Below are 12,951 nucleotides of genomic sequence, written 5' to 3' on the forward strand. Positions count from 1 at the left end.
TATTTTTGTTATATTTTTTTAGGTTCAGTTGTTGATAGTTCAGTTTGTTGTCATTTTACTCTTCATATTTTGATCTTTTTTCCTCAGTAAATCCCTTTAACATTTCATATAATAAGAGCTTGGTGATGATGAACTCCTTTAACTTGACCTTATCTGAGAAGCACTTTATCTGCCCTTCCATTCTAAATGATAGCTTTGCTGGATAGAGCAATTTGGATATAGATCCTTGCCTTTCATGACTTAGAATACTTCTCTCCAGTCCCTTCTTGCCTATAAGGTTTCTTTTGAGAAATCAGCCAATAGTCTTCTGGGAACTCCTTTGTAGGTAACTGTCTCCTCTTCTCTTGCTACTTTTAAGATTCTTTCCTTCTCTTTAATCTTGGTTAATGTAATTATGATGTTCCTTAATGTGTGCTTCCTTGGGTCCAACTTCTTTGGGACTCTCTGAGCATCCTGGACTTCCTGGAAGTAATCAGGATTCTCACAGAATTGGCTGAGTATGGCCACAAAATACAGGAAAAAGTGAAGGCTATGAACAGTGGAACAAAGGAAAATGCACAAGGAACCAAAGGTGACAGGAAGGAAACTGGGACTGAAACCAATGATTTGGACCAAAAGGAAAAAATAAACATTCAACAAGAACAGAATGAAGAAACAAGAATTCAAAAAAATGAGAAGAAGCTTTGGAACCTCTGGAACAAGTTTAAACGTTCCAATATCCGAATCAAAAGAGTACCAGAAAGAGAAGAGGAAGAGCAAGAAATTCAAAACTTATTTGAAAAAATAAGGAGAAGTCTCCAATCTGGCAAAGGAAATAGATTTCCAGGAAATCCAGAAAGCTGAGGGTAAAGATTTTTTTTTAAGATTTTATTTATTTATCTTTTAGAGGGGAAAGAGAGGGAGAGAAACATCAATGTATGGTTGCCTTTCTTGTGTCCCCTGCTGGGAACTGGCCTGCAGGGAACTGGCCTGCAACCCAGACATGTGCCCTGACTGGGAATTGAACCGCGATCCTCTGGTTCGCAGGCCTGTGCTCAATCCACTGACCTACACCAGCCAGGGCAAAGATTTTTTTAATGAAAAGCAAAATAATATATCTACAGAAACATCAAAGGAAGATAAGTTCATTAACCTTGAAATGGGGAAAGACTACTTAAACACAAAAGTACCAATCATAAAGGAAAAGACTGATAAATTTGACTACATTAAAGAGCACGACTTCTCTTCATCAAAAGTCATCGTTATAAGAGTGGAAATGTAAGCCAAAGAATAAAAAGGTATTTGCCACACATATAGTGTAACCCACAAAAGGTGCAAACACAAATTATATAAAGAACTCCTATAGCCCTGACCAGAATGGCTCAGTTGGTTGAGCACTGTCTAGCAAAGCAAAAGGTCACTGGATCAATTTCCAGTCAGGGTACGTGCCTGTGTTGCAGGTTCAGTCCCTCATCAGGGCACAATCAATCGATGTTTCTCTCTCACATTGATGTTTCTCTCCCTCTTCCCCCCCCTTCTTCTCTCTCTGAAAATATTTTTTTTTAAAAATAGGAACTCCTACAAATCAATGAAAGACATGCAAACAATCCAACAGAAAAATGGGGGAAAGATACAGAGGCCTTTCACATGAAACACGAAATCTAAATGACCAATAACATAAAAAGATGCCATGAAAATATAAACCACAACAAAATACCATTATATCAAATTGACAAATTTTTAAGTCTGACAATATTAAATGTTAGCCAGGATGTAAAGCAAGGTGAACACTCATATACTGCTGGTAGGACTGTATTTTGAAATAGTTTGGCAGTATCTAATAAAGCTAAGTATAATCACAATCAAGAACCCAGCATTTCTACATTGAAGTATTAATATATATTCTATAAAACATATGCTTGTATACACCAAGACACTTATATAAGAATGTTTCTATTGGCAGTGTTGGTAATAGCTAAAAACTGAAAACAAATTTGTTCATTAATAGCATAAGAGATCAACAAATCATGGTTGATTACACAATGGATCATCTTGTAACTAGGAAAATCAATGAACCACAAATACGTACAGAAATATGAGTGGATCTTAAGGACATAATGTTGAGCAAAAGCAGCCAGATACAACAGAATATGGCCCCCATGATCCCATTTATGTGAAGTCCTAGAAAAACTTAAACTTATTGAGTAATAAAAGTGTAAATAAAAACAAGGGAGAAAAGACCACATCATGACAATGGCTACCTCAGGGAAGTAAATGGGGGTACAATCAGCAGGGAAGGTTATGTTGTCTTGACCTAGGTATAAGTTACATGCAGGTGTGCATCTTAGAGATTCTTTAAGGTTTATATTTAGGTTTTATGCACATTTCTGTATTTTTTTAATTTCACAACTTAGGAAAAGAAATATTCTTATTACAATTACATAAGGCTCTAACAAAAAAAGAGAGCCAATGAACACAGATATTTCTTATTCTTTTACGTCTAGCATCCTTTTTTCATAGTCAATAAAATAAGTGATTTTAAAATTTATAGAATATGATTATATATCACACCTAACCTGAAATATGATGCCACATTACAATCATCCACAGAGATTATATACTTTGCAGATTATCCATGCCCTTAAAGCTCACCTCTCTGTGTCTTTTGATTATTTCAATACTCCATCATCAGGATGAGCAGCACAAGGTTGCTAAAAGTCAAAGCTAACTTTCCCTAGTCAACAATTCACTTTTAGGTCTCACAAAATTATGTTCAAAACCGAAGAATAAAAAGGCCTTGCCAAATAAAAAGGCCTACATTAAATCTGCACAGTCTGAAAATTTAATTAAGTTTCATTTTTAACCAACTCCTATTCAGAAAAATTTATTTCAGAGAACTTAGAAATGGTAAAATAAACTGATTTCAGTTTGACTCCAAGTACTTTCAACTACTTCCCTGGACAGGGCTTTCCAATGTGTTGAGAACAGTGGTTAAGCTTCTCATTTCTCAATGTTAAACCTACCACAAGCTTATCTAGAATAGGAAACAAAATTAATCTTCCTTCCAATAGGCAACATAGAAATAACATCTGTTTCAGATTAGTATCAGAGAATATAACCTAAAAATGTCTTCGACCTAAGTCTTTTGTCAAGAGTAAATATATAAGAAGTGTACGAAGACTGCTTCAATATTTGCTATAAAGTATTAGAAAATTTCCCCTTTTTAGGTCTCACTGTCCCCACAGCTTCAATTCCCTTTAGAATATAGTAGCAGCAAACCTGCCTTTGACAGAAGAATATAATGGAATCAAGTAACTCATCTTGTACCCAGATTACCAAAAAGCAAGACCAACTAGTGGTTATGGTAAATGTTTGTGTTTTCACATTTTCTGTTTGTTTTAATAAGCTTAATCCATATGTCTTTTGTGATAATTCTTCCAGTGAGGAGGGGGAAATGTTCAAATCCCACCTAATCTAACAGTATAGTCATTGCTACATAATTTTAAGACATAATTGAAATATAATGCCATCTTATCAGTCACAAGGCCACAAACACGTTCCTTGGGATACAGATGGTAATATCAACATGAACTGTTAATTAGCATCCCAAATATTTGCTCAACTCCTAGCTAGTATGGTTCAGTGGACTGAGTGCCAGCCTATGAACCGAAAGGTCACCAGTTTGATTCCCAGTCAGGGCACATGCCTGGGTTGCAGCCAGGCCTCCAGATGGAAGTGTGTGAGAAGCGACCAATTGATGTTTCTCTTGCACACTGAGGTTTCTCTCCCTTTCTTTCCCCCTCCCATCCCCTCTCTCTAAAAATAAATAAAACCTAAAAAATAGTTGTTCATATTGTGTAAGGAATCACTGAGGGAGAATTCACTTGCATAACAAAAATTTTTATTTCCCTAGTACAAAACAGTTCTTCCTTCATTATAGGAGTAAACCAAAACAATCATGAAGAAATTTCCCCTGATCAGTATGTGTGCGCTCTTCTCCCTAAGTAATCCACTAACAGAAAATCATTAAGTATCTTTAAAGAAACAATTGTTTCCGCATGCTGTATATCTTACTACACCTACTGAAACTATTTAATACTCTATTCTAAATGATTAAGGGAAAAACAAACTTCCTCCAACAGTTGCCCATTTTAATGTAACTTTAAAAATAAATATTCTGTCTCAGTCCACGTTCAATAATTATTTCAGTCCCTTAATAAACTCCAAATAATTGAGTTTACCATTTTTTCCACTTTTAAAACAGTTGGGTGCTATTGTGGAGATAGTGTCTCAGGTCCCTGAGAACAAAGACAGAATCTACTTTTTGTCAAAAGTCTGTAAAACAAAGTGAATGTTTGAAATTCTATCAAGGACGGAGGTATTTTGTGACAGAGGTACTTCTTAACATGAGTTTTTAGCTTACCACCTTAGTTGTTCCCATTTTGTAGTAAAAAAGCAAACAGCAAAAGCCTGAACTACTTGATTAAAATCAACATCTGAAAGGTGATTTCTCATAGGAAACTAATGTTAAAACAAAACAACAAAAAAAGCAAATTTGGTTAAGTAAAGTGCTACTTCTATTATCATTGTTAGAAGAGACATAACCCACAAAAAATGAATAATGGGACATGTAGTTTTAACTTGAAATATACATTTATGAAAATGAAAGCATGCATTTGAGGAGGAAAGGGAAGGAAATGTTTTTAAAAAAAATACAACAGTTCCTGCACACAAGTACATTAACGGCTCTCACTATACCTTAATATTTAAGTATTGTAGAATTTAATTTTTCTAACAAAGAAAGCAGTAGCATAAAAAGAATGATATTGCTACAACAATTCCTGAAGAATACATTTCTCTTACCAAGAAAATGGACCAAGATTTATAACTTGTGAATACAAGTCAAAATGAGAAAATAAATGCCAGATGAAAACTAAGACATGAAGGAAATGTTTCAGATAAAGCTTCAGCTGAATTTAGAGCACCCTTTAAGAAAAAAGAAAAAACACATACAAAAATAATACAGAAAAAAAAGATTCAATTAACAAAGACTAAATTTTCTTAGAATAAGAAATTTCTATTTGCCATGACCAATCCCCTCCTATTTCCCTCCAAAGAATTCAGATCAAACAACATCTATTGAATATCCAAATGTACTTAAGTTCTGAATATGTAAAAGCATTTAGCAGCAGAATAAAAAGAATGGTAACCAAAACATTTTGCAATTAAATTTTAAAACCATATTATAACTACCAATAATAAGACCTAAAAATTCTAATTGACATGTAAATTTTTTAGAAGAATTGAGTTCAAAACAGATAAATAGATCATAGTCAACAAATGCAAGTATTTCAAAATCTGACTAAGCATTGACATGAGGCTAATACCTATAGATTAAGAGCGTGGAACATAAATCCTACACTAAGGTTGCTTGTGACACAATGAAATACTCAGCTCACTATATTAATGATTTCTATTAAAAACATTTTCTCCATTGGATCTACCAGTACATACAAGTTTATCAGCTTATCCATGGCAAGTCCTATACTAATATGAAATCATCAAGAAACTAAAACTCTAAAAAAAAAAGCTTCTGCACAGCAAAAGAAACCATCAACAAAAACAAAAAGGGAATTCACTGTACGGAAGAACATATTTGTGAATCACAGTTCTGATAAGGGGTTAATATCCAAAATATATAAAGAACTTATACAACCCAATACCAGGAAGACAAACAATGAAATTTTAAAATGAGCAAAGGACCTGAATAGATACTTCTCCAAAGAGGACAGAGGGCCCAGAAACATATGGGGGAAAAATGGTCAACTTCATTAATCTGTGAGGTGTGGGGTGGTATGGATACCACCCCACACCTCATACCACCCCACACCTGTCAGAATGGCCATCATTAATAAATCAACAAACAACAAGTGCTGGAGAGATCGCAGAGAAAAGGAAACCCTTGTGCACTGTCGGTGGGAATGCACACTGGTACAACCACTGTGGAAAACAGTATGGAGTTTCCTCAGAAAATTTAAAGATGGAACTGCCTTCTGACCCAACAATCCCACTTTGGGAATATATCCTAAGAATCCCCAAACTTCAATTAGAATATAAGGACCCCTATGTTTATAGCTGTGTTATTAACAATAGCCAAGATCTGGAAATAGCCCAAGTGTCCATCAGTAGATGACAGATAAAAAAGCTGTGGTTCATTTATACAATGGAATACTATAGGCCATAAAGAAGAAACCCTTACCTTCTGTGACAGAATAGATGGACCTGGAAATTATTATGCTAAGTGAAATAAGCCAGTAAACACCATATAATCTCATTTATATGTGGGATCTAATGAACAAAATAGAAACACAAAGAAAATAGAAACTGACAGCTGTCATAGGGGTGGGGGAGGGGGAGCAGGATGAAAGAAGGCAAAGGGATTAGCCAAAGAACCTATATACATAACCCACAGACACAGACAACAGTGTGGTGATGGCCTGAGGAAAAGCGGGGCCCAGGGCTGGGTGGAGGTGGGCAAAGGGGTGGGGGAATGAGGACATCTGTAATAGTCTCAACAATAAAAAGTAAAGTTAAAAAAGGAAACACCTCAGCTGGTGTGGCTCAGTGGATTGAGTGCTGGCCTGCAAACCAAAGAGTCATGGGTTTGATTCCCAGTCAGGATACATGCCTGCACTGCAGGCCAGGTCCCCAGTGGGAGAGGAGTGTGTGAGAGGCAACCACACACTGATGTTTCTCTGCCTCTTTCTCCCTCCTTTCCCCTCTCTCTAAAAATAAATAAAACCTTTTTTTAATTAAAAAAAAGCTAAACTCTAATTCCAAAAATAAAGCTATTAAATCCATATCTTGCATTATGTCATAGTATTTGAAAGAACTTGCATTAAGATGTGAAACTTGTGCCCTAGGTGGTGTGGCTCAGTGGGTTGAGTGTCAGCCTGTGAACCAAAGATTTGCTGGTTCAATTCCCAGTCAGGGCAAGTGCCTAGGTTGTGGGCCAGGTTCCCCGGTGGGGGTGTGAGAGATGCAACCACACACTGACGTTTCTCTCCCTCTTTTTCTCCCTCCCTTCCCCTCTCTGTAAAGATAAATAAATAAAAATCTTTTTAAAAAAGTAACTCAAAAAAAAAGTGAAACTTGTAAGAATAGATGTGTTACTGGAAAGAACACAATTATTATGGTTCCGTAGTCCTCTTTGTCCTTCTGATATTGTCAAAGAAATCACTTTAAAAGTTTTGTAATTTACCATTTAAAACAATCAGTATCTCTGGAAAGAATAGGTTAGCTAGATATGTAATATCTAGGGGATGGGGGTTTCCTCCTAATTACCTAAAAAAACTTGAATCTTCAAAGTGAAGACTTTCAATCTTAATAGACAGTTGCTTTTCATGAGGCACAACTAAGAATTGCCCTCTCTTAAAGTTACAAAATGCCCCATGTATCTCATATGTTGCTTTAACACTATGATGCTGAAGTAACGACTCCCAGAATACTGACTTATACTAGTAGGAAGTAACAGACAAGAAATGAATGAAAGTCATGAAATGCATCAAGCATTTTTAAAAGGTAACGTTCAATTAAGCTAATCTGCTAATTCATTTTGCTAAGAAGAAAAAAATCCACCTAAGATATCATTTTAAATAGTGTTCATATTCTGAAAGCCAAATCTATATATAATTCACCAATAATTTGGTGGCACTTTACCTTTTTTTGTTTGTTTCCTGAAGAGAACATATCAAGATTTTATTGTCACAAAATAAAACAAAATATGAAGCTTAGAACTGGACTACTTGGCTCTTTCTCTTATCTCTCCCCAGTTCAAAATGCTTGTGTCTCTTAATAGTCAGCATTCACTTAGATCTGCAGCTGGGCTCAATGCATCAAGCCTCGGCACAATCTTCTTTGTAGTTTTAGCCTTTTTACAGAAAATCTTCTTAGTCTGCCCACCATAGCCACTCTACTTCCTGTCATAGCTGCATTCCCTAAGCACGCAGTGTCCTTGTCCTTCTGGTACTTTGTTACATTGTTGGGTTGATCGCTGGCACACTTCTTACAGAAAGCCAAGTGGGTTTTAGGAATGTTCACCAGGTTTGCTAGAGTGCTATGGGCACAGCAAAGCTTACCTTAGTTTTTAATATTTCCAGTTGCTGATGTATTTTTGAGGCAGTTTTCAGACAAAGGAGGTGATGTTTTATAATTGAATTACAACACCATTTGTTCTAATAAAATGAAAATGCTAACACATCTATCTTTAGCAAGATAGAAAAAAATCCAAGTTTAGACTATATGCAACAAAGTATCAAATAAAAGAAAACTAAGTACTGAATGGTGATGTGTTTCATTAAAATATTTCACTGTGTCACACAACTAGCAAGTTTAAACCCTTTATACAACAGAATACAATTATAAAACTATCAATTTGGATCTACTCTAATTCAAACTACATTCCACGAGCCATGGAATAAGTATATTTTATGTAACAATTCTGAAGCAGCTCCTCAAACACAGGAACTATGACAGGTAGCATACATCATGTAAATATACATAAAGTGAACCCAAAATTCCATTTGGACTACATCACTTTGTTTTTCTCCAAAGACTACTGCCTGCCAGCCAAAAGTCAAGCAGAATTTCACCTCCCAGCCCTCAAACCAGTCATTCCAAGGTGGGAGTCACAACAGTAAAACTTTCAAAAAGAGTTAGCTGGAAGGAGGAAGTTGAACAATTTACAAAGATGACAGCCCCTAAATAACTACGTTGGCCTTTAAAAGTAAACAACGAACTGATTTATCCTAATCTAATGTAGATGAAAATGGTGGTTTGGTAACTTCCCATCCTGCCTTCCCTGCACACAAGGGGCCTAGCAGCTATTTGTTAACTAGTAGTATAAGAATTTGGAAAATATTCCAGTTAAAAATGAATATTCATCAAACTGACTTCTTTGTCAGTTAATAAGCCAATAAGAACTCTAAGCATATGCTAGAAAGTCTGGAGGGGGGAGGCAGGACAATTGAACCAAAATAAATTTGAGACAGTCCCCATTCTTCAAGGGTCTCTCAATTCATTAGGAGTACAAGAGTACAGATAAGAGTCGGGGACCAATTAATTGCTAACCGAAGTGGTACAGACTTTAAGTCCAAGAGCTGTACACTAAGTTTAAATATCTAAAGACTGTAATAATAATATTACTTATAATAGTTACCACTTGAGCACTTATAATAATCCAAGTGCTTTACAGGTAATATTTTAGTCTTCACAACAATCCTTTGAGTACTTATTCCCAATTTATTCAAGGGGAAACTGTCAAAGTGGTTAAGGAACTTATCCAAGGTCACTCAGCTAGTTAAGTGGCTAAGAAGGGCGCTTACTCGGGCAATCCAATCTAGAGCTCACAGTTAAGACTACGTAGAGCAGTGAGAGTGCAGTGGGGAGGCCATATAGGCAGGCAACATTACCTGCGCACGCCTTCCCCGCGTTTCCTTCTCAGTAACAAAGTTCCCACCATACACTGCACCAGCAACCTTAAACTGTCCACTGCGGGGAAGTGGAGAGGGCAACGACAGTAAAATTGACTAAAGAGTTAACTCGTACAGGATTGAGCTTTAGCTAATAAAGCGATTCAAAGAAGGAAATCAGAAATAAGTTATTCGTTTTTCAGTACCTGAGGTTTGTTTTGCTACTTAAACAATTTTTTTTTCCGAGACAGCGCTGAAATTTTAGGCTAGGAAACTGCGGGTATGGCAAATTACTGTTATGTATTAGTGGAAAAGAAGTTTTATGACTAAAGGAAACGCGTTATTCTGGGTACTCGAGAACCTTGGAGAGGTGCCAAAATTAGTTGGAGTCCCAGGACAAAATGGGGTTTAGAAAACATTTAATGACGAAAGTTGAGTCCAACCCGAAATGGCTCCTAAGGTGAAAAGACAGAGCAAAGAAATGCTGGTAGGTCTTCGGGGAAAGCGGCAATGCTTACTACACTTCTCTCACGGCCTGCGGTGCCGCGCAAGGCCGGGACAGTCCGAGAGACCGCTCCCCGGGAAGACGTGAGGTGCCAAGATGGGCTCTTCGCGACGCCCCGGGCTTCGCGGTGGCGGGCAGAGAGAAGGGGAGGGAGTCCAGGATGTTCGCCCTCCTCGGACAGAGGAGGCGCCAGGCTCCAAACTGCGGAGTCGAACGGGTGCAGAGTGAAGAGATGGGACAACAGACAGACGGAAAGTCTGAACCCCCCCCTGGCGAGGGTCCGTAAAGAGAAAGAAACCAAGTGAGCTGAAGCGAAGAAGGGGACACACACAAAAAAAGAGAGAAAAAGACAGACAGAGAGAGAGAGAGACCGAACGGGAGCGCGGGGACCTGCAGGGGCGGAACGGGAGTTCTGCTAACAGGCAGGGTACGACGAGCTAAGGAGATTTCGGCGAGGCCAGGGAAGGAAGGCGGTCCCCGCTGCTCAGCACGGCACCTCACCTCAGTTAGAAACTCCTAGCCAAACATCCACACCCGCCGCCCGGATGGGGGAGGGGGTACACCTCTCCCCCCACCCCCAATCTCCCCCAATGTGTGAGAGCGCGGCTGACATCAAGGCCCGGCCTGGCCGTGCGCCCGCCTCCAGTCCCGACACTCACAATTCGCCTCTCCCCGATTTCTCCCAGTTCTTTATCCACTCTACGGGAACCAACACCGTTGCGGCCGCCATCTTCCCCTCACTAGTAGCAGAAGCCCGGATGTGTAGCATGCGAGCGAGAGGTCAAAGTGAAGCGCCGCCCACTAGGCATGCCGGGAGCTGCGAGTTCGCCTGTTAATTTCCCGCCCCACAGTCTTCTCCCCTCCGCGGAAGCCCGAGGCCCTGTGGCCAACGAAGTTGTCCAGGCCGGTGGGTTTCTTCGCAGATGCCCTCACTTCCCATTACAAAAAAAGTGCCATCCCGAGGCTGACTCATAGCCCTTATCTTCTTCTGTAGTATCTACTGCAGGCTACTAATTCAAACATGTATTTTTAAAGCACCTAATATTTGCTAGATGCCGAGACTAGAAAAACAATAAACCATGATACCAAGTGCCTCCTGATAAGGCTCTAATTTTGTAGATTCCATTATACCATAAATTTGCATGACCTAAATGTCATCGTGAGGAACTCCAGACAAACCCATATTGAGGGACAGTCAACAAAATCACTGGCTTGCACTACTCAAAATCATAGAGGTCAGTAGAGACAGTTCTTCTAGATTAATGGAAACTACAGACATAACAACCAATCCCCACCAGGAAAAAAAAAACATGCTACACAAGGGACATTGTTGGAACAATTGTCTATACTTTAAAAAAAATCTGTAGGTTATGTAACATTGTATCAATGTTATTAACACCGTTATTATGTCATTGATTGTAACACTAAAGTATTTACAGATAATGGAACATTATGTTGCAACTTACTCTAAAATGTATACAGAAAAAAAGAATGATAAAGCCAGTGTAACATATTAACATTTTAGAAATCGGGGTGAAGGGCATACAGAGGTTCTCTCTTGTAGTTGTGCAATTTTTAAAACTAAAAAGGCTTCATAAATACAACTTTGCCATCAATGGTGCGGCTCAGTTGTTTGGAGCGTGGTCTAGTAGATTGAAGGGTCTCAGATTCCATCCCTGTTGGGGGCATGTAGAGAAGACAGCCAATCAATTTCTCTCTCCCTCCCTTCCTCCCTCCCTCCCTCTCTCTCCTCTCTCCCTCCCTCCCTCCATTGTTGAAAGTCTGATGCAGTCTGATGCATGGAGTGATGAGGTGATTTGAGGTCATTGTAAAGTCAAGCAATCTTATTTCAGTAAAAACAGATTAAGTATATCAAGAATAAAACATATAAAAACAAAATATAAAATAATCAAAGAACAAATGCAAAAGCTATATCCTTTGTGGGCCTGTCCCCTGAAATGCTGAATATTGGAAATTGACTTTTATGAACTAAAGACTTAGTTGTGTTAAATATACAAATTATAATTTCTAAATTAACAAAAAGATATTATATATTTTCCAAACTGCCGGGAAGGAAAAACACTGAAAGGGAGGAAGAGAAAATATATCAAACCCAAAAAAGGAAGAAAGGAGGAAGTACTTTCTTTAAAGGTGGGACAAAAAGAATAGAGGAAGATGGTAGGTTTAACCTTAAATATATCAGTAATTGTATAAAATATAAATGAACTAAATGCTCCCGTTAAAAGTAAAGTTTATCAGATTGGATTTAAAGTAGTATAGCTATTGTAAGAGATCCTTAAAACACAGAGACACAGAGTTTGAAAGTAAAAATGATGGGTAAAATGTACCAGTCAAATGCTAAGATCTATTAAATTAAGCTGTTCTAGCTCAATTACTATCAGACAAAATAGATTTTAAAGGAAAAATAATCACTAGATTTAAAGAGGGTAACTGTATATTGATAAAAATTTCTATTCACCAGGAAAATGTAATAATCCTAATCTGAAATGTACTCGACCTCTTTGAAATATATGAAGCAAATTAACAGAATTACAAGGAGAAATAGACAAATCCACCACCCCAGTGAGAGTCTTTAATTCATTTCTAAGAAATAAAGCAGACTAGGCCCTGGCTAGTGTAGCTTAGTGGATTGAGCATGGGCCTGCGAACCAGACAATCGTGGTTTGATTCCCACTCAGGGCACATACCGGGGTTGCAGGCCCGTTCCCTACAGGCCAGTTCCCAGCAGGGGATGCATGAAGGCAACCATACATTGATGTTTCTCTCCCTCTCTCCTTCCCTTCTCCTCTAAAGATAAATAAATAAAATCTTTTAAAAATTATTTTAAAAAAAAGAAATAAAGCAGACTAAACAATCAGTAAAAATCTAGAAAATATGAATATTAAGTGAACATATTTAATCTAGTAGATATACATAGAATGCAGTACCTAATAAATGGAAAATAAACACCTATATTTGGAAATTTAAAAACATACA

The 12,951-nt window shown here is 37.8% G+C and overlaps 1 protein-coding gene and 1 pseudogene across 8 annotated transcripts in view; both read right to left on the reverse strand.

Annotated features, from left to right (window-relative positions):
* The window catches only part of THOC2 (THO complex subunit 2), a 128,241-nt gene extending 117,528 nt beyond the window's left edge, over nucleotides 1-10,713 (reverse strand). For all 8 annotated transcript variants that reach the window (XR_005083761.2, XM_037154129.2, XM_053662328.1 and 5 more), the window contains exon 1: nucleotides 10,614-10,713. Coding sequence is in view for 7 of the 8 variants with exons in the window: in XM_037154129.2 (XP_037010024.2) it covers nucleotides 10,614-10,684 (71 nt within the window). In the remaining variant the exon portion in view is untranslated. The remainder of the gene's footprint in view (nucleotides 1-10,613) is intronic.
* On the reverse strand, nucleotides 7,770-9,499 carry LOC119055841 (60S ribosomal protein L36a-like; annotated as a pseudogene).
* Nucleotides 10,714-12,951: the final 2,238 nt, after the last annotated feature.

The sequence above is a fragment of the Artibeus jamaicensis genome, unplaced genomic scaffold, assembly GCF_021234435.1.
Source record: "Artibeus jamaicensis isolate MK-2021 breed Jamaican fruit bat unplaced genomic scaffold, CSHL_Jam_final contig_240, whole genome shotgun sequence".
Taxonomy (NCBI): Eukaryota; Metazoa; Chordata; class Mammalia; order Chiroptera; family Phyllostomidae; genus Artibeus; species Artibeus jamaicensis.